The sequence below is a fragment of the Myotis yumanensis genome, unplaced genomic scaffold (genome assembly GCF_028538775.1).
Source record: "Myotis yumanensis isolate MYYU_CA2020_CCGP unplaced genomic scaffold, mMyoYum1.0.hap1 SCAF_2, whole genome shotgun sequence".
NCBI classification, from domain to species: Eukaryota; Metazoa; Chordata; class Mammalia; order Chiroptera; family Vespertilionidae; genus Myotis; species Myotis yumanensis.
The window spans coordinates 16,806,796-16,827,948 of record NW_027223753.1 but is presented as its reverse complement, the minus strand read 5'-3'; the positions used below and the strand labels follow the sequence as shown (position 1 = coordinate 16,827,948).

General features: G+C 47.4%; 2 protein-coding genes across 2 annotated transcripts; both read left to right on the top strand.

The window, feature by feature from the left end:
• The first annotated feature begins 468 nt into the window (after positions 1-468).
• On the top strand, positions 469-7,721 carry GPATCH3 (G-patch domain containing 3). The gene is made up of 7 exons (XM_070404459.1): positions 469-1,174; positions 2,758-3,182; positions 5,026-5,200; positions 5,537-5,596; positions 6,157-6,278; positions 6,399-6,526; positions 6,972-7,721. The coding sequence occupies exons 1-7, from the start codon at positions 766-768 to the stop codon at positions 7,186-7,188; spliced, it is 1,536 nt and encodes a 511-aa protein (XP_070260560.1). The 5' UTR covers positions 469-765; the 3' UTR covers positions 7,189-7,721.
• A 191-nt stretch (positions 7,722-7,912) lies between these two features.
• GPN2 (GPN-loop GTPase 2) lies at positions 7,913-21,109 on the top strand. The gene is made up of 5 exons (XM_070404460.1): positions 7,913-8,514; positions 9,079-9,235; positions 12,432-12,592; positions 14,337-14,467; positions 18,455-21,109. Exons 1-5 carry the CDS (start codon positions 8,104-8,106, stop codon positions 18,525-18,527), a joined length of 933 nt encoding a protein of 310 aa, XP_070260561.1. The 5' UTR covers positions 7,913-8,103; the 3' UTR covers positions 18,528-21,109.
• The last annotated feature ends 44 nt before the right edge of the window (positions 21,110-21,153 follow it).

The following is a 21,153-nucleotide window of genomic DNA, read 5'->3' as shown; positions in this document are numbered from 1 at the left end:
ACAGAAGGGTGGGAGGGGTTTCATAACCCTCCCTATTTTCCAGGATCACAGGGTTGGTAAAGTGAAACAACGTCAGGATATCTCCTGATAAACATAAGCAAGAATTTCTTTAAAGTATATACTTATAAGTGGAATTGCTGGATCAAAAGATATGCGTAACTTCACTTTTACAGGGCAATGCCAAATTGTTTTCAAAGTGGTTGTACCAGTTCATACTTCCACCAACAGTGTATGGTATCTCCACGTGCTCCACATTATCACCAACGCGTAAGGATTAGAATATTTTTTGCCAGCCTGGTGGATATGACCTGGGTCTTATTGCCTTTCCTTGATTAATGAGATTGAACACTTCGGACCACTTTTCAACTGGATTATCTTTTCTTACTGATTTGTGTAGGTCCACTAATATGTCTTGGAAGATAAATGGATGAACGACCTTAAAGTCTCTGAAATAAAGAAATGAGATTAAGTTTGGAAGATCCCCAACAACTAAAAATCCTGAAAACTACGCCTCCCACAGGCTTCTAATTTGATTCTCAAGAGTTTATGAAAATCACCTCACTTCTCAGGTGATTTTCCCCATCATCGTCGGCTTCTCTCTGCAGAAAAAGTACCCGAACAACTTATCCGGCACCTCTTCAGTTCCAGGTTCCACATCCACAGCCTCGGAAGCCTGATCAGGATCACACAATTGTGACACGGACCCCTGCGTCACTCGTGGCGTTCTCGCGAGAATTGGTTCCGTGGATCACGTGACAGTCCAAGATGGCGGTGCCCGGCGAGGCGGAAGAAGATGCGGCCGTTTACTTAATAGTGAGTGGCATCCCCTCGGAGTTGCGCTCTGCCCAGCTGCGCAGCTACTTCAGCCAGTTCCGGGAGCAGAGCGACTGCGGCTTCCTTTGTTTCCATTACCGGCACCGTCCTGAGCGGGCCCCTCCTCAGGCTACTCCTACCGGCCAGAGTCTTGCCCAGACTTCAGTCACCGCCGGCCGCACGCGGGACTCTGTCCCCGTCCAGACCCGCACCTGCTGCTGTGTCGTCTCCGTACGAGGGTCCGCTCAAGCCCAGAAGTTTCTTCGCATGTATTCCGGCCGCCAGTGGCTAGATTCTCAGGGGACTTGGTTGCCCAGTCGTTGTTTCATCCGCAAACTTCGGCTACCTACTGAGGCAGCAGGTACGGTTGGGAAAGATAAGTACCTGGAACCAGGCACGTTTCTCTCTTTCTCTTTAAATATATTTTTGTTGATTTCAGAGGAAGGAAGAAGAGGGAGAGAGAGATAGAAACATCAATGATGAGAGAGAATCATTGATTAGCTGCCTCCTGCAAGTCCCCCTTTCTCTATGCAGTGGTTCTCAACCTGTGGGTCGCGACCCCTTTGGCGGTCAAACGACCTTTTCACAGGGGTCGCCTAAGACCATCCTGCATATCAGATATTTACATTATGATTCATAACAGTAGCAACATTACAATTATGAAGTAGCAATGAAAATAATTTTATGGTTGGGTCACAACATGAGGAACTGTATTTAAAGGGCCAGAAGGTTGAGAACCACTGGGGGGTTGATTTTCAACTGACACAGAAGGATAAAAAAAAAGTCAGGTTTCCAATCCTCTTATTATCTTTATCTCGATCTCCTCCTGCTCCCCACCCGTCCTCTCTTAGCAAGATACAAATAAAGAGACAGTTTCTTTTCTCAGGACAGCTCCCATTTTCATTGGAAATCACTTTGATGGGGAACAGGAAACAGTGCGGAACCTTTTAATTCATTCAACAAATCTAGCTTATATTGTTAGGCCTAGTGTTCCTCTAGTTCAGTGGTTCTCAACCTTGGCTGCACATTAGAATCACCTGGGAATCAAAGAAACAATTTCTGGAGGATGAGGCCCAGAAATCAGGATTTTAAAAAGATTCCCAGGTGATTCTAATGTACAGCCAAGGTTGAGAACCACTGCTCTAGCTGGTAGGAGAATTGGACACATTCTTGTGCACAGAGTCCAGAGATTTGTAAAAAGGTAATGTCAGAGATGCCATTCTCATTGTTAATATTTACTGAGCACTTCCTGTGTACTTACTATGCACTATTCTAAACCTTTTCATTTTTTTTAATTGATTCCTCACAACAATACTATAAGGTAGGATCTATTGTTACTTGTGTTTTATAGGTGAGGAAACTGAGGGGTGCAGAAGTTATGTTGCTTGCCTAAGGTTACAGAGCTAGTAAATGGCAGAATCACAATACAGACCCAAGCATTTTACTTCAGAGCCTATGCTGTTTGTCACCAAGTGCTATGAGAAGATAGAGGAGGGAGAAACCGATTTCTAATAGGGATCAGGCTTTTCCTCTGGATCTTGAGAAAGATAAGTTTGTGGGGAAGAATGGTGTTCAAAGTAAATGGTATTTGAAAAGACACAGACAGAGACTTGAAAGCTCATGAGACTTTCAGGGCATGTTAAATTGTTTCATGTGGCTGGAGCACATGATATGAAGGTGTGCAGGGGCTGACGGTTGGTGGTAGTTGGGGATCAAAAGATCAACAGGAACCAGATCTGGAAGAAACGTGTGCTCAGCTGAAGTGATGAGAAATGGCATGAAATTACTAGTTGGTTCTGGTCAGGGAATGGAGGAAGGGATTCTGGGATTGTGAAAGGGAGGAACAACATTGGACTAAAGGATTTAAACTTTGACCGACTTCTGGCTCAAGTGTTGCTGGAGGCTTCTAGGTTTCAAGAGCCATTCTTCTCTCTGCTTCCCAAGGTTTGGGCTCCTTTCCCTTCAAGACCCGGAAGGAACTGCAGAGTCGGAAGGCTAAGAGTGAAGCCTTCACCCTCGCTGACCTGAGACAACTGCCAGAGCTGAACCCACCAGTGCTAATGCCCAATGGGAATGTGGGGACGCCCCTGCAGGTCTTTTTGGAGTTGATCCGGGCCTGCCGCCTGCCCCCTCGCATCATCACCCAGCTGCAGCTCCAGTTCCCCAAGACAGGCTCCTCCCGACGCTACGGCAATGTACCATTCAGGTATGAGGATTCAGAGACTGTGGAGCAGGAAGAGCTTGTGTACACGGCTGAGGGTGAGGAAATACCCCAGGGAACCTGCCTGACAGACGTACCGGCCAGCCTCTGTGGAGGCCCCGAGGAGGAAGGGGAAAAGGAGGAGGAAGAAGAATCACACTCAGATGATGTGAGTACAATGAGCCACCCTTCCTTGCTGGCAGCTTAGAGAGGCCAAGGCATTAAGAATACCACTCTCGCCCTGACCGGTTTGGCTCAGTGGCTAGAGCGTCGGCCTGTGGACTGAATAGTCCCAGGTTCGATTCCGGTCAGGGGCATGTGCCTTGGTTGCAGGCACGTCCCCAGTGGGGGGTGTGCAGGAGGCAGCTGATGGATGTTTCTCTCTCATGGATGTTTCTGACTCTCTATCCCTCTCCCTTCCTCTCTGTGGAAAATCAATAAAATATATATTTAAAAAAAAAAAAGAATACCACTCTCACCCAGTGGGTGTGGCTAAGTGGTTGAGCATCAACCTATGAACTGGGAGGTCAAGGTTCGATTTCTGATCAGGGTATATGCCTGGGTTGCAGGCTCCATCCCCACCCAGTAGGGGTTGTGCAGTAGGCAGCCGATTGATGATTCTCTCTCATCATTAATGTTTCTATCCCTCTCTCCTTTCCTCTCTGAAATCAGTTTAAAAAATAATAACTCACCCATGTCCCTAAAGCTCCAAGCAGAGTTGCTAACACATCCGGACCACATCCTTGTGTGGTACTGTCTTGACTTTTCTCCAGCACCTGTTCTGCAGCAATGATTCCTGAGGTCTCTTGAAATTTTACCCAGAAAGGGCTCCCAAGATTTCAAACCATGAGTTATTTTATCATTCCATAAGTCCAGTCAAGCAATTGTAAACATAGTGACTATCATAGGATTCCAAAGATAGTCTAAGACCATTTCCTGTCTTCAAAAAGCCTTAAATCTCCCTGAAAAGAGAGAGGCAGCATCTGAAAAGGCTGTATGGTGTGGTGATTCCGGTCAGGTTCGATTCCGAAACTGGGTTTGAATGCTGGCTCTGCCACTCTCTTGGTGTATTTTGGGCAAATCACTTTACTCCTATGAACCCAAGTTTTCTCATCTGTAGACTGGGGATAGTGGTACTTACATCACAGGGTTGTTGGGGTGATTAAAGGAGCTAAGTTATGTGAAGGGCCTTACACACAGTAGACAGTAGGTATTACTTCTTGTCCCTTCTTTCTTTGTGATATCCTATATAATAAAAGGCTAACATGCAAACGCTATGATGCGCACTAACCACCAGAGGGCAGACGCTCAACCCAGGAGCTGCCCCCTGGTGGTCAGTGTGCTCCCACAGGGGGAACACCGTGCAGCCAGAAGCTGGGCTCATGGCTGGTGAGCGCAGCAGCAGCAGCAGCAGCGGTGGCAGGAGCCTCTCCCACCTCCCCAGCAGTGCTAAGGACCCCTTGGGGGATGTCCGACTACCAGCTTAGGCCTGTGGACATCCCCTGAGGGGTCCCGGACTGCGAGAGGGCACAGGCTGGGCTGAGAGACCCGCCCCCCCAGGGCACAAATGTTGTACACTGAGCCTCTAGTCATGTATAAAGACCTAAACAGGGGGTACCAGTTAAAACTGAGTTCAGAGACCAGTGAGACTGCTGTGGGCCAGTGTGGCCAGCTCCATGTAGGCTGTAGAACTTGAGGGATGAGGAGGATTTTACCAAGTAAAGAGAAGGTGGTGAGAGAGAAGAGCAGATATTTCAGGCAGGGGGAACAGTATGACCGAAAACAGAAGTAAGAGTGAATCAGGTTTGTCAGGGGAAAGAGCCATGTTGAGAAACGGATGGAGAGATGTGTTGGTCAAGACCTCAAGGGCCTAATATGTGTTGCATCTTGGAAAGATTTGGAGGAATGATGCTGAGGGCCCATCTCATGGGCCTCCTGTACCTTGAGCTGCCCTCCTTGTGGGCATAAGGTCAGGAAGCTAAACAGGCATGTCACCTCTCCCCTTTTTCCAGGATGATGACCGTTGTGAGGAGTGGGAACGGCATGAAGCACTGCATGAGGATGTGACTAGGCAGGAGCGTACCACTGAGCGGCTCTTTGAGGAGGAGATCGAGCTCAAGTGGGAGAAGGGCGGCTCTGGCCTGGTGTTCTACACAGATGCTCAGTTCTGGCAGGAGGAAGAAGGAGGTAATGCTGGCACCAGACAATGGCAGGAGTGTTCCCTGTTGCATTTGCTCTGGGCTTTATGTTCCACAGGGCATAAAGAGTGACAGTGGGCCCAATAAAAGGCTAGGAAAGTAGCTAACCTTGACTGTATATGAGACCAGTCATCCTTTTTAGGGGTGGGGGGATCAGTGGAGTGGAAAGTGCCCTCCCACAATTCTGAATGACCCTCCCAGACGAGAGATTTAAAACTACTATCAAAAGCCCCAAGTTCTAGAACATATGTCTAAGCCTAGATTTAACTCTCAACAGAACTGAGAGTCCTTAAGCTCACTCTTCTTGATGCTTTTATACCTGCAGACTTTGATGAACAGACAGCCGATGACTGGGATGTGGACATGAGCGTGTACTACGACAGAGGTACTGGGCCAGGGGTTTTGTTACTGGGAGGTGGAACTGGTGGTCTTGCAGTGACACTTTATCAGACCTGCTTAGCAAAGGCTAAGACAGAACATCAGTTCCTTGGGGTAGCTCACTGAGATGGTTCCTCTCAAGATATCTCTAGTTGAGTGCCTTAAGTGCTGGTTGTAGGCAGAGCCTTTTTCTTTCTTTGTGAAGCAAGGACAAGTAGGGATAGCCCTCAGGGAACTCTGCTTCTGGTGGGCAGACCCTGGAATTGTGGGCATTGGTAGCTCATGCTCTGGTGAAGAATTGATTCTGGAGTCAAAAATGACCTGGGTAGGGAGAGGAGGGGAAGACCTGGGCTCTAAATCTGTCTCTGTTGGCTCTATGACTTTTCTGCACCATAATTTTCTCATTTGTAAGATTGGAGAACCATGGTTCCTATTCTTGGTAAGCTCCCAGTCTAATGAGAAAGAATTATAAGGTAATAAAATCATCATAAAGATGAATATGTAAATCTTGTGAGGTCTTAGACACCTGATTTCCCTCCTTCTGCAAACTGGGCTCTGCTTCCTCAGATGGTGGAGACAAGGATGCCCGAGACTCTGTCCAAATGCGCCTGGAACGGAGACGCCGTGATGGCCAGGAGGACGGCTCCGTGACTGAATGCCAGGTGGGCACCTTTGAGCGCCACACCAAGGTGAGGATTATGCCCAATCCATTGACCTCTCTTTTCCTTCTCTACCCCATTCTTTCTCTTCCTCTCTGCCTCTGCCCTCCATAAGAGCTCTCTCTTGAGTCTTTTCCCTTCCCTCCGCAGGGCATTGGGCGGAAGGTGATGGAGCGACAGGGCTGGGCTGAAGGCCAGGGCCTGGGCAGCCAGTGCTCAGGGGTGCCTGAGGCCCTGGATAATGATGGCCAGCACCCCAGATGTAAGCGTGGACTGGGGTGAGTATGACAAGGATTTCCCTGGGGGTCCAAGCTAGCTTTTCAGCTGTACCCTGGTTCCCCCTTTCCTCTGGCTTTGGGGTGGCTTTGAGATTCCTAGAGAGTGAACTTTAAAGTAGAGTTAGAAGGAAAAAATAGGTCTGGATCTCCTGGTGGGCTCATTACTCCCAGTCTGAGAAGTTTGGACTTGATGATTGCCTTTGGGGAGTGATTGTAAGTTACGGAGTGGTGACAGTTGTTCTAAACTTTGTGCACTATTTAAAATGAAAGCATTGAGGCCCCTGGTTACTGGCACTGTCAATGAACGGATAAAGCAAAAGTCCAGATTTAAAGGCTCTGTCTTGGGGACAAACCAGATATGCAGTAGCTATTTCCCTGTCCTTTCCCAACCCCCTTAACTGGGGTTTGAGAGCAGCCCTCTCACTGAGAGCCTTTTTTAATCCAGGTACCACGGAGAGAAGCTACAGCCATTTGGGCAACTGAAGAGGCCCCGCAGAACTGGCTTGGGTCTCATCTCCACCATCTATGATGAACCCCTGCCCCAGGACCAAGGGGAGTTGCTGCTCCGACGCCAGCCACCCACCAGCATGAAGTTTCGGACAGATATGACCTTTGTGAGGGGTTCCAGCTTTGCCTTTGACAGCTTCTCAGAGCCTGAGTGACGAGTTCAGGGACTTCCTTCGTCAGGATCACTCATTACTGCCCTGGCCTTTTCTCCCACCGAAGCAGGAAGAAGTCTGGGAGCAGCAACTTGCCGAGCTCCTTCAGGGTGCTTTGTTCTGAACTTGCCTTCTGGCTCTCTACCTCAGGGGCATTTTTTCAAAAAAGCCCCCTATCCTCCCCTTTGATATTAGGGCTTAATGACCGCTCTTCGTTGATCTCCTAATCCTGGTCCGTTTGGGCTTACCGAGTCACCTCCCCCAGTACCTTGAAAAGCTGGATTGACTGAGGTTATTAACACAGCCTTCTTTGGGTGGTGTCACCTTGAAGGTCAGAAAGAATGAGAAAGGGACCTGGAAGAGAAGAAGATTTGTGGTGCTCGGAAGAGACGGTCTTGGGGCGGGCCTTCCACTGCCTCTCCCCGTGACCGGCTGGGACTAGACGGCAGAGAATCCGCGGGAGGTGGTCCGGATCTGCGATCGAATGGTAGAATAAAGAAGTTTATGACAGGATTTCTTTCTCTTCTAATTTGGGCCTAGAGAAAGGTTGGGTAAATCCCGAAAAAGTTTCCTTGCCCCATACCCCAACCCATCTCCTCGGTGCTGGTGAAATGCTGCGCGCCGCCACGACCTTCGGCGCTAAGCTGTGTCGTCACCGTGAGGGCGGGACTTCCTCTCCGGGACCCTGTCATTTCCGACGTCTTCCGGAAGTTGCTGGTGCGCTCAGTACCGGGCTGTTCACTCTGCGTTGCCCGGCTTCCTGCTGGTCCACCGTAGGCAACTCCGGGGCACCGCCACCGCGCCACCCCCCAAAGAGCACGTCGGGAATCCCGACGCCCTCGGCTCTTGTCTCTGGCGCGTCGCCCGCCTTGTTTCCCCGCCGAGCTTTCCTGCTGCGCACGGGGCCGAGTGCCACCCATGGCGGGGGCCGCTCGGACGCCGGCCTTTGGACAGGCTGTGATCGGCCCGCCGGGCTCGGGAAAGACCACATACTGCCTGGGCATGAGCGAGTTCCTGCGCGCGATGGGCCGGCGCGTGGCGGTAGTGAACTTGGACCCGGCCAACGAGGGGCTGCCGTACGAGTGCGCCGTGGACGTGAGCGAGCTGGTGGGTTTGAGCGACGTGATGGACGCCCTGCGGCTGGGGCCCAACGGCGGCCTGCTGTACTGCATGGAGTACCTGGAGGCCAATCTGGACTGGCTGCGCGCCAAGCTTGACCCCCTCCGCGGCCATTACTTCCTCTTCGACTGCCCAGGCCAAGTGGAGCTCTGCACGCACCATGGCTCCTTGCGCAGCATCTTCTCCCAGATGGCCCAGTGGGACCTCAGGGTGCGTCTTGGGTCGGGCCGGCCCATTTTGCAGATGAAGGAACTAAGACAGGGAGGGCATGCCACACACAGCGAGGCAAGGGCAGAGTTGCTTTGGACTATAACTGGTATAATTTCGAATTCTGGCTCTGCCACTGACTCACTGTGTGATCCTGGGCAAGTCAGTTTATCTTTCTGAATCTCAGTTTTCTCATCTGTAAGTGGATGTGTTAGCACCCAATTTGGAATTATTAGAAGTATGGAAGGAGTTATGTGGAAAACAGCATGGCGATTGTTATTGTGAGTTGGGGGCAAAAGTAAGTGAAAGATTGGAGTCAGATGTAGTGGGAATTGAACCAGTTGCCCACTGGGAGGCTCAGCCCAGGGCATCTTCTAGGAAAAAATGCCCATATCTCCTGGGAGAAGGAAATGAGTGCGGCATTAGAATGAAACAGAAGGAAAAGACTAATGGGGAAGACTGGCACTCTGTCCTCAGGCACCCCTGATCTGATGGGGGAGAGATATAGGCCCTGGTGTTCCCTGCCTCCTCAGGCCACTCTCATCCTGTCTCTCCCTCCCCTCCCAGCTGACTGCTGTCCACCTGGTAGATTCTCACTACTGCACAGACCCCGCCAAGTTCATTTCAGTACTGTGTACCTCCCTGGCCACCATGCTGCACGTAGAGCTGCCTCACGTCAACCTCCTCTCCAAGATGGACCTCATTGAGCACTATGGGAAGCTGGGTAAGTGCTCCTGTCTGGGCCAGGCAAGGTGTAGGCCAGTGGCTGGGCTGGAGTGAAGCAGAGATCTCAGGTGAAGGAAGTTTCCTCCAGGGACCATGCATGGCCTGGTGATCATAGCCACAGTCAGGTGCTGACCCCTACCCATTTATTTTGTTCCATTTACTGTTCTGGGTTTTGGGGACAAGAAAACTATAGATGGTAATGTGTATTATGAAGGAATTAAAACGAAATGATGGGACAGTGAGTGGTGGGGAGTGAGCAGTGCCATCTGAGCTGAGAACTGAATGGTGAGGAGCCAGCTAAGGGCGAACTGTTCCAAGCAGAGGGACTAGTAGTGAGTAAAGGCCCTCAGGTAGCAAAGAGTTTTTTGTTTCCAAGGAAGGTGGGGGCAGGGTAGTGTTTAGGGGAAGGGTGGTAGGAAATGAGGACAGAGGTTGGCAGGGGCCAAAACTTGTACTATTTAAACACAGAGGAAAGTCATTGATGAGTATTAAGCAAGGGAATAACACGAACTGAAAAGGTCGTTCTGGCTGCTTTGTGAATGAATTGAAAGGGGCAAGAATGAAGACAGCTCCTTTTGTATTTTTGTAGCAATCCAGGCAGTGTGCCGGAAGCCGGTCCACCCTTGCTGCTTGACACAGTCGCTGCAGGGAAGAAACATCTGCATAGCTTATGTTTCAAAGGACCTGGCGTATATGGCATATGTTTGTTCCCCCTCTTCACGCTATGTGTTTTAAACAGGACCACCTCCCCGAGAAAGGTTGTTTCCCAGGTGAGGATTTTTCCCTGGAGTTAGGGAGGGAATAAAACTGCTTAACTAAGTGCTAAGCAGGTAATCACTTTAACTACGAACAATCACGCTTAAGCTACATAATCTTTTTTTTTTTTTTTAAATATATTTTATTGATTTTTTACAGAGAGGAAGGGAGAGAGATAGAGAGTTAGAAACATCAATGAGAGAGAAACATTGATCAGCTGCCTCCTGCACATCTCCTACTAGGGATGTGCCCGCAACCAAGGTACATGCCCTTGACCGGAACCGAACCTGGGACCCTTCAGTCCGAAGGCCGATGCTCTATCTACTGAGCCAAACCGGTTTCGGCAAGCTACATAATCTTTACTTAGGATGATCTTCAGTTACTCCCTTGTAGCTTAATAGAACAATAGAGTAACCTTGGAATGGGGATAAGAAATGCCCTAACCTTTGGAATAGAATTGATAGGATTAAAATCAACTGGTATAACCCGTTGGAACAAGATCGTGCTGAAGAAGTGGTACACGATCTTTAAGGACCATGTTTCTCTGGGCGACTATGAAATCCATGATGGGATGAACCTGGAGCTTTATTACCAATAAAGCAGAACTCCTTCCTCATGCCCGGTCCCCCCGCCCCTCTCCTTCTGCTCTCAGCCCCAGCACTGGTATGGATGCTTGTTTTTAAAATGTCATGTTAATAAAAAAGTAGAACAGGAAAAAAAAGACAGAACTTGGCTGGAGATCCTGGAGAGTGAACCTCCCTATGATGATCAACTGAACGCTGCCTCCGTGTCCTTCCTTCTTCACCGACTCCGTCCACACCTATGGGAACCCCTGGACCTGCTGGGGATGGACCCAAACAGCAGTGGCGGTGGGAATGGAGAAAATGAGATTCAAAACTTGCTCAAGAAATAGGATTTGGCCCTAACCGGTTTGGCTCAATGGACAGAGCATCGGCCTGCGGACTGAAGGGTCCCAGGTTCGATTCCGGTCAAGGGCATGTACCTTGGTTGCGGGCGCATACCCAGTGGGGAGTGTGTAGGAGGCAGCTGATCTATGTTTCTAGCTCTCTATTCCTCTCCCTTCCTCTCTGTAAGAAATCAATAAAATATATTAAAAAAAAAAAAAAAAAAGTAGGGTTTGTTTGTGCATTGGACCTGGAGACAGAGAAATTAATGACACTCAGGTTTCTGACTGAGCCAGTGTACAAATGAGGGTGCCATTTGTCAAGGTGGAGAAGATTGAGGGGAAAGCAGGCTGCTGAGGCAGGGGAGTTGAATAAGGACCCTATGGCCAGCATTTCTTTCCTGCAGTATTAGTGCTCTGCTGAGCTGGGGCATCAGTTCCCTAAATAGCATCTCTAGCCACAAAGAACAGCTGAAGTGAGCAGTAAGGGAAGTCATTGGGAGAGTGATTGTAAGGGCCTTGTCCAGCGAAGGCAGGACATGGAGGGATGTCAGCACTTCCTGGTCAGAGTCCTGGTCCATCTCTTGGCAAGCCCAGAAGCCCCATTTTACCTATGTGCAAATTTGTAGTCATCCAAAGCTTCTCACCCCCTTCACAGCCTCCACCAGGTGGAGGAAACAGCTACATAGTGGTCTTTAACCTTCCTAGCTCTGACTCTTGATAGGCATCCTCACAAAAGGCTGGTTAGCAGATCAGATGAGGCCATTGAGTCCTTACATGAATCACACAGCTAGTATGTTAGCTGAGGTGAAATCTAAACCCAAGTGTACCTGGCTCCAGTTTCTTAATTCTCATTGAGAAACCTACCTGTCAAGCAACCCAAGAAGTTTGTTGGAATGCTCAGGACATTCTCCCTTGTAGTGGTGTCAGTTTCTAATTAGAGCTGATAAGAGCATGGAAGTCAGAGCACACACGTGAGTGTATCAATCTCTGACAGCCTGTTTCCTCGGCTCACCTGCCGAGTAGCCCAACCACTTGAGTTTTCCAGGCTGAAATGGACAGGGCAAGCCCACTTTACTTCTCTTAATGGGAAGTTTGTAGACATAGAACTGAGTCAGAAACCCCAGAGTCATCTAGTTTGGTTTGCTCGTTTTACATTAAGAAGGAACTGGTCCAGAAAGGGAAAGAGATTTACCCAGATGCCACCCTGCTAAAGTCCTTACAGTGTGTGCTGGGTCCTGGGGGTACTACCTGACTCTGAGCTTCATGAGGGCGGCACCAAGCACTGTACTTGGTACATGTTCGGTATCATTATTTGCTGCCACTGATCAAGCACTTCTTTGTACCAGGCACAAGGTTCATAGCATTTAATTCTCATAGCAGCCCCATGAGGTGGGTATCTGTCCATAGAGCTAGTAAATGACAGAACCAGCCAGTGAGAGAATGAAGGCAGAGGAAGGAAGAAAAAATAATGGTTTCTGTCCTTGGGGCTTTAGCCTCATGCCACCAGTTCCTGACTGGTTTCTCTCCTTAGCCTTCAACCTGGACTACTACACAGAGGTCCTGGACCTCTCCTACTTGCTTGACCACCTGGCTTCTGACCCTTTCTTCCGCCACTATCGTCAGCTCAATGAGAAATTGGTGCAGCTCATTGAAGACTACAGCCTGGTCTCCTTCATTCCTCTCAACATCCAGGTACCATGGACTAAGAGGCCTATTCCCTTGACTATAGGCTCTGACAGTGCCTTGGACCTCTCCAAGCCAAGAGTACAGGAGGCTTTGAGGGCTCAAACAGTGGTCTTTGTCCTAGGTCATGCTATCATTCGGTCCCCTTGGTTTTGGTACCAGGGGCTCTGATGGGCAGGATTCCACTAAAGAGGTTTGGCCTTATCTATTCTGTGTTGCTGGGTCCTCTCCACACGTTCCCTGAAAGTCACCAGCAAGGAACTTGATCAAGGTCAGGGATAAGTCTCTCAGGCTCCTTCAAGATGAGCAACTGCTTATTGACTTTGCAAAGTAGTACCCAATCCCTGTGCCTCTCACCTTCACCCTGCAAAGATAACCTGGGAGACTCCCGTGCATGTTTGAGTCCTTTCTGCAGTACGTGGACTTGAGCGAACTTGTCTCTTCCCTTTTTAATGCCACACTCTTCTCTAAAAATGAGGTTAAATCTATGATATTAATTCTAACTACCACTTACTGCAGATTTTCTTTTTTTTTTTTTAATATGTTTTTATTGATTTCAGAGAGGAAAGGAGAGAAACATCAATGATGAGAGAGAATCATTGATTGGCTGTCTTTTGCACACTCCATACTGGGATCGAGCCCGAAACCCAAGCATATGCCCTTGACCGGAATCGAACCCAGGACCCTTCAGTCCACAGGCCAATGATATATCCACTGAGCCAAACCAGCTAGGGTAGTTTTGTTTTTTTAAATAATTTTCTTTTTTTCTTTTATTTTTATTGATTTCAGAGAGAAAGGGAGAGGGAGAGAGAGATAGAAACATCAGTGATGAGAGAGAATAATTGATCAGCTGCCTCCTGCATGCCCCCCACTGGGGTTCAAGCGGCAACCTGGGCATGTGCCCTTGACCGGAATCAAACCAGGGACCCTTCGGTCTGCAGGCCGACGCTCTATCCACTGAGCCAAACCGGCTAGGGCCAGGTTTTCTAAAGTAGGCATTGTGGTAAGAACTGTAATACCTTGTTGTTATTAATCCTCACCCAAGGATATTTTTTCCATTGATTTTTAGAGTGTACGGGAGGGAGGGGGAGACAGAGAGAAACATCAGTATAAGAGAGACATATCAATTATTTGTCTCCCACACACCCCCTAACCGGGGTCAGGGATCAAACATGCAACACAGGTATGTGCTCTTGACCCACAATCGAACCTGTGACCCTTCAGTGCGAGGGCTGACTCTCTAACGAGAAACACCGGCCAGGGCTTTAATGCATTATGTTGATCTTTCCTCCCTATCATGTGATGTATGAATTGTTCTTATTACTTTTCTGTGGATGAATAAATAGGTTACATGCATATTTATTCGGTGCCTACTGCTAGCTAAGTACTGTGCCAGGCACTGGGAATACCTCAACCTTGCAGATGAGTCGAGTAGGGGAGGCAGATGAGTTAATAACTTGCAGTAGTTAGTAAGACAGTAGGATCAGAGCTACAATAGGGATAAATCCAGGGGACTATGGTTGTGCATAGAGGAGCTTACCTGTTCTAAATTAGGTGGGGTGGTAGTCAGAAAAATGGGATGTAGCCAGGCCTCTGGGAACAGGTAGAACTACTTCAGGCCAATGAAGCTGCATATACAGAGACTTCATGAGGCAAGACTGAGGTGGGGGTTGGGGGCTGCAAGCAGTTTGGTACAACTTCAGTTCCACACCCCTGTTTCAGTCTCAGAGCTGTTTCTCTCTTCCCTGCCCAGGACAAGGAGAGTGTCCAGCGAGTCCTGCAGGCTGTGGATAAAGCCAATGGCTACTGCTTCGGGGTCCAAGAGCAGCGAAGCCTGGAGGCCATGATGTCTGCTGCAATGGGAGCTGACTTCCATTTCTCCTCGTATCCTTGCTCACTAGCCTCAGCCACAGCCAGTGGGGGTGGGGGGTGGGGTAGTGTGTGGGACTCAGGAATAGCTACTTACACCTTTGTAGATGACTGATTCATTTTGACCAATTGGGCTCCCTGGTGACTGTCTTTCATGTTCAAAGGCTGGCCCCTTAGACAGCTTCAGGGTTGGTTGTACCTTAGGACAAGGGAAGATACTGATCAGAAGGAGCAAAAATACAGAGACTCGGGAATGAAAGGGCATTGGTTTTGAGAGAAGTAAAGGGTTCAGTTTGCCCGGTGTCTTGAGTGTGAAGGGGAAAGGAGGGGGTGCAGGCTGGCGATGGGGGTGCTTCAGTGCCCTGCTAAGGAATGTGGACTTCGGCTTTGGGCAAGCAGCAGGACCAGCATAGTGGTGTTGCTCAGAGTGTGGCATGAACAAATGTACATTTTTGAAAAGCCCCTCCAAGTGTGGAAAATGCATTTAAGGGATGTGATGGGAGGCAAAAGAGTGTTTACAATTTCTAGAAGAGAAGAGATGAAACATTAGTAGTGAGAATAGAAAGAAGTGTGTGAATTGGAAAAATATTAAGGTGATAGATGGTTATAAGGTAGAGGTAGAGCAGAATTCAGACTCCCGGTTTCTGGCTTAGATAGTGGTATGAGTGGTTGTGCTAGTCACTGAGGTAAGAAAAGAAAGGAAAGTTTGTCAGTTTGTCACGGAGATGGAAGGGATGGGAGCTAGCAGATGTGCCATGCTTGAGGGGGATCTGGGACAGTCCGCTGTCTGGGAGGCAGCTAGACCTTCCAAACTGGACCGGTGGGGGTAGAGCTGAAGTCATGTGTAGGTGTCTCTCATGTCACAGAGGCTACCTGTGAGGTAGGACAGGCTTTCTAGGCTGGTTTCGGAGATTGGGCATTTACACTGCTGGAGACAAGGCAGGGGTGGGGGCAGTGCACTCCAGAGTCCTTGTGTAGGGAGGAAAATAGTTCCAGCCAACACTTACTGATCTGTGTCAGGCCCTTTCACACGTGGGAAACAAAGTTCACAGGGAAGTAGACTAGTTACAGATGATGGCACTAGAGTGTGCAATAAGTACCTGAAGAAGGGATGAGGACCTGCCTCACACAACTTGCTGCTAATGGCAAATTCAACGGCATGTACTCAGCAAAAAAGAGGAGGGGTACTTTCAATAGAGCTGTGATATTTTGCACAATGGACATGACTTTATGCAGTCACATACTACTCATAAAACCATGTACACCAAGCATGTCAAACTCAAAAGGCTAACACAGGCCAAATAAACAAGGTTTAAGTTTATGTGGCCACAAGAAAAGCAGCTTTAATCTTCATAGAAACATAGGTTTATTTCAGTAGAGACATGCTGAATACAAAGGGCTGAAATAAATGAGTAATTATTAACATAATAGAACATTTTAATAAAAATTAATATTTTTTTCTTGATCATTAACTTACCAGACACTGATTAACTGCACAAATTAATAAGTGTAATGCAAATAAACCTATTTTCCTTGTTCTCCTAAAGCGAAATATTTCCTGTTGCGCACACCAAACAAGTCAGTACAGGACTAATGACGTGGCAATCGGCTGCTAAAATATTCGCTGCTGGTATTAGTGGATAGAAATGGTGCGCCTGCGCTGAGACCGGTTTGGCTCAGTGGATGGAGCGTCGGCCTGCGGACTGAGGGGTCCCAGGTTCGATTCCGGTCGGGGGCATGTGCCTGGGTTGCGGGCACGTCCCCAGTGGGAGATGTGCAGGAGGCAGCTGATCGATGTTTCTCTCTCATCGATGTTTCTAACTCTCTATCTGTCTCCCTTCCTCTCTGTAAAAAATCAATAAAATATATTTAAAAAAAAAAAAAAGAAATGGTGCGCCTGCACTTAAGGCACATAAGGGAAATGAATGCAACACAATTATAGTAATCAGTCATTAGCGAACGTTGTAGTTTGTTATTAATAATTATGTATAACAGGATATTGTAAAAATTAAGTTACGAAGTTTTTATTAAAACGTTTCTTACATACCGTTATGTTGGCTGGGCTGCAAAAATACTCGTTGTGAGCCTCATGCGGCCCATGGGCCGCAAGTTTGACATGCTTGATGTATACTGTATTTAAGAAGTGATTTAAGGGATTTTAAGGTTTTTTTGTTATTGTCCTGATTCCCTGAATTGTTTTCGTTTTTAATTTTTCAGTTACAGTTTACTTTCAATATTATTTTGTATTGGTTTCAGGTGTACAGCCTAGTGATTAGATAATCATATACTTTACAAAGGAATTTTAAAGGTATTTCTCACCATATACATTTATGCTGATTTTAGATTCTACCCTCCTCTACCACCCCAATTTTCTTAAGGTTCAACTTTATTCTCTGTATTAGGCAATTAAGGATTGGTATAAAGATGGGAAAGTCAGCTCTGCTGAGGAGTGAGTTGGTAAAGAAAGCTTCAAAGTGGTAGTGACATTTGATTTGCATCATCTCAAAGTGAGGGTTAGCCAAGTTGATTAAGAGGAAAAGGGAATTCAAGGCAAAGAGAACAATGTATACAAAGGCATCGGAGTTTAAGATTGAGACATGTCTTGGGTGGTTTGCAAGTAGAATGGTGACTTGTGGGCAGGACAGGACTTCTGGCTGGGGAGCTGTGATAGTGCCAGGAGGTAGGCAGGAGAACTCAGGGTTCATGTGCCCTGCTCAGGAATGTATGCTTCAGGCCAGAGATAAGACAGGTTTGATATTCCAAGTCAAGCAGATGATCCTCAGGACTGACTTGCACAGGAACAAGGCATTACCTCCTGAGGAAAAGTGAAGGGAAGTGCGCACAGATTCAGAGTCAGTTTGTGTCAGGTTGAGATAGATTTGATGGATGGATCCATGAGATGGTAAAGAAGGTCTAACCCAGCCGTGGGCAAACTACGGCCCGCGGGCCGGATCCAGCCCGTTTGAAATGAATAAAACTAAAAAAGAAAAAGACCGTACCCTTTTATGTAATGATGTTTACTTTGAATTTATATTAGTTCACACAAACACTCCATCCATGCTTTTGTTCCGGCCCTCCGGTCCAGTTTAAGAGCCCATTGTGGCCCTCGAGTCAAAAAGTTTGCCCACCCCTGGTCTAACCTGAACATCATTTGGTGGGCTACATACTCCATTTGCAGGATGTTATTTAATTTTTATTCAATCCCCTTTTATAGATGAAGCAGTTGGAGCTCTGAGAGTGATGACCCCAACGTCCCTCACTCAGCTTGTGTTAGAAGAACCGTTCAAATCTCGGTGTCCCTGGTTGTAGAATCTCAGTTGCTGACACTGGAGTCATCTAGTAGAGCAGCCATGGTGGCCAACATGGTCAACCCCTATCTCCCACTCAGACCCCAGACCCCGACCTCAGGCCAGCCAGTCTCACAGGGTTCCATCAGCAGTGTCATGGTCTTTGTCTTTGTGAATCTGATTTGTGTCCTTACTGCTGTCCCAGAGAGGTAGAAGGCACCCTATGGCCCAAGCAGAAATTTTTTGTTTTCTTTGTGTTCACTTGCGTTCTCTCCTCTGGCAGAAGAGAAGTGACAAACATTTCTTAAGCACCTACTGTCTGCCAGGTGCCATGCTAAGCACTCTATTCATTGTCTCATTTGATCCTCCTAACAACTCTTGTTTTACAGGTGAGAAAAAGGACACAGCAAAATCAGGATTTAAATCCCCATGGCCTGGCGCTGAGTGTGTGTCATAACAACAGAGTTGAAGGGTTAGCATTCTGGTCTTTTGATCCTCAGGAATGCGGGGAAGAGGAGCATTTGAGTCTCATTGCTTTGATAGGCTTCTCAGACCCAATTGGTCCCTGTTGCCTGAAGCTATAATTATGAGGAAGGGAGAAGGATGGAAGTACTCTGCCAGACATGGTTGGAAGGCGGGCATCAGTAGAGGTCAGGTCCTGCCCAGACCAGTTTCCCACCCTTGCCCATGCTGTCATCCTTGACATATCTCTCAGCACCCTGGGAATCCAGGAGAAGTACCTGGCACCCTCAGACCAGTCAGTGGAACAAGAAGCCATGGATCTGTAACAACAGGCTGGGCTCTGGAGAACAAGACATAACCCAGCACTGGAGAAAGCTGTAGCCCCAGCTCAGCAGCTTGCAGACCCAAGAAGAGTCCTCCCAGCCAGAGCTGGAAGGCTGATGAAGAGACACCCAGCCCTGCAAAGGACTTCTGGCCAAAAGTCAGACGTGCTGCAAGCAGAGCACCCACCACACCCTCGGTGCTCATGAGCTCTGGGCACTGCCACCAGGAATTCAGCACTGGCCCCACTCGAACTGTTGTGGAATGTGAATACAAGAGTTTATTTTCTCCTACATGTTGTGACTTTCAAACTTTCTTCAACCTTCCAGGGAGCTGGGGTAGAATGAGTGAATGTCACCTTCCCTCAGAAGAGTTCTATTTCTTCATTTAAGGCAGTATTTCCCCAAAGAACAGGATAATACCGGAGGTTTAACACTTACTCTCCAATGATGCACATAGGTTAATCTCCAGTTTTAACTGATTCTGAAGCTTGTGGTTTACAGGGGATACTTCTTAGCTAGATCTCAATGTTTCATTTTCATTATTCATTTTGCAGTTTTATTCTATTTTTGGCAAGTGCTAGCTAGTTTCCGTTTATAGTAGTGATTAAAAATTTACTTTAAAATGAAATTATTTATACAAAATGCATTGTTTAAAGAAAAATATTAAGTATATAATATGGCATGAGGGGCATGGCAAAAATTAAGGTGGTTTAAAGTTGGAAATACTGGTGATTGCTTTCTTTGCTCTTCTTGTAACTGGTTGGGTGCAATTTATATTGGAAACCAATAGGTGGCACCCCAGGTCTAGTTTTGCAGTTGTAGCTTGCAGCACAAGAGGGACAGATGGCTGTTGTACCGGAAATCTTATTTGCAGATACTTGGTCCTGTTAACACACCATGAAGGGCTTGACATTTTACAAAGTGCCTTCATACACATGGTCCTCATGTGGTTCACACAGCAACTTCTAGAGATACAAACAAGATTGGGACTATTACTAAGCCCCACTTTACATAAAGGAAACAGATGATTTTGAACTTCAGTCAGCCTAGCTCTCTCATAGTTCACTTTGCTGACTTCTTAATTGTGGATACTAATGGTGAAACATTATGGCCTGTATCCCACAGGATTTGAGGCCAGTTGGAAGAAAGAATTTAGACACCTGTAGAGTATTACTGAGTCACAAATCAAGTGGAAGATAGGTCACTGGTGGTCTGGGCAGTTTAGGAAGATCTATTCAGAAATAGCCTTGAGATGGCAATGACAGCTCTGCTTTCCAGCTTTGACAGCCAGAGCAGAGTGAAGGGCTCTGAGGCTCCTGTGGCTGGAACAAAATGAAAGGAGCCAACCTCCGCTCCCACGCCTAGCCTTATAGGGAATAATGATTGGGTGCTGCTTCCCCAGACTCTTTCATCTGCAGAGTTCAAAGCACTTCATTCCTATTAATACCCTGCACAGTAGGTAGAGAGTATCAACAAAGCAAGCCAGGGAAACTGAGGCCAGGAGTCACAGCCTGCGGCTGGCTGTGAGTCACCTATGGGGCCTGGAGCCCAGGAATCCTGATGCCCTGGCCACTGGACAAATCCCTCATCAGAGAGTAAGGATGGACGCTGTGTTTTTGAAAATAGTACCAATAGCTGTGGTCATGGGTTGTTTTTCTTTTCTTTTTTCTTTTTTAAAATATATTTTATTGATTTTTTACAGAGAGGAAGGGAGAGGGATAGAGAGAAACATTGATGAGAGAGAAACATCGATCAGCTGCCTCCTGCACACCCCCCACGGGATGTGCCCGCAACCAAGGTACATGCCCTTGACCGGAATCGAACCTGGGACCCTTGAGTCCGCAGGCTGACGATCTATCCACTGAGCCGAACCTGTTAGGGCTGTTATTCTTTTTTAATATATTTTTATTGATTTCAGAGAGGAAGGAAGAGAGAAACATTGATGAGAGAATCATTGATTGGCTGCCTCCCACACACCCCGACTGGGGATCGAGTGCGAAACCTGAGCATGTGCCCCTGACCAGAATCGAACCCAGGACCCTTCAGTCCATAGGCTGACACTCTATCCATTGTGCCAAACCAGCCAGGGCTGGTCATGGGTTTTGATGCTTACTCCATCATGGAGGCCACAGCCATCACCAAAACAAACCAGTTGGAGAGAGGTGTCATTAGAACTTTATGGGCTCGTATCCAAGCACCCTGAGCATTTATTCTCTGCAGTCATGGAGTAGACATGGATGGAATAATCCAAAACTTTATTTTCAGGCATTGGTATGACAGCAAGGGTGTTTTCTCTAATGTAGCTCTCTCCACCGCCCACTGATAGCAGAATGATTTTCATGTTGGGGAGGGATAGCACAGTGCTGAAAGGACTGTGGGTTCCAGGTGAGGTCTGTTCATCATGAAATGTATAGGGTAAGAGAAAAACCGTCCTCTAGTATGGCTGGGATAGGGCAACTGTTCTTAAGATTTCTTTTTTTAAAATTTAATTTCCTGATAAAAATAGCAAAGTGAAAAACTTGGAAAATAAAATTAGGCTCATAATCCCATAACAGAAATAAAAATATAATGTATAATAAATTTTATATTGAAATGTATATTTTATTTTATTTTTCTATACATACAGAGG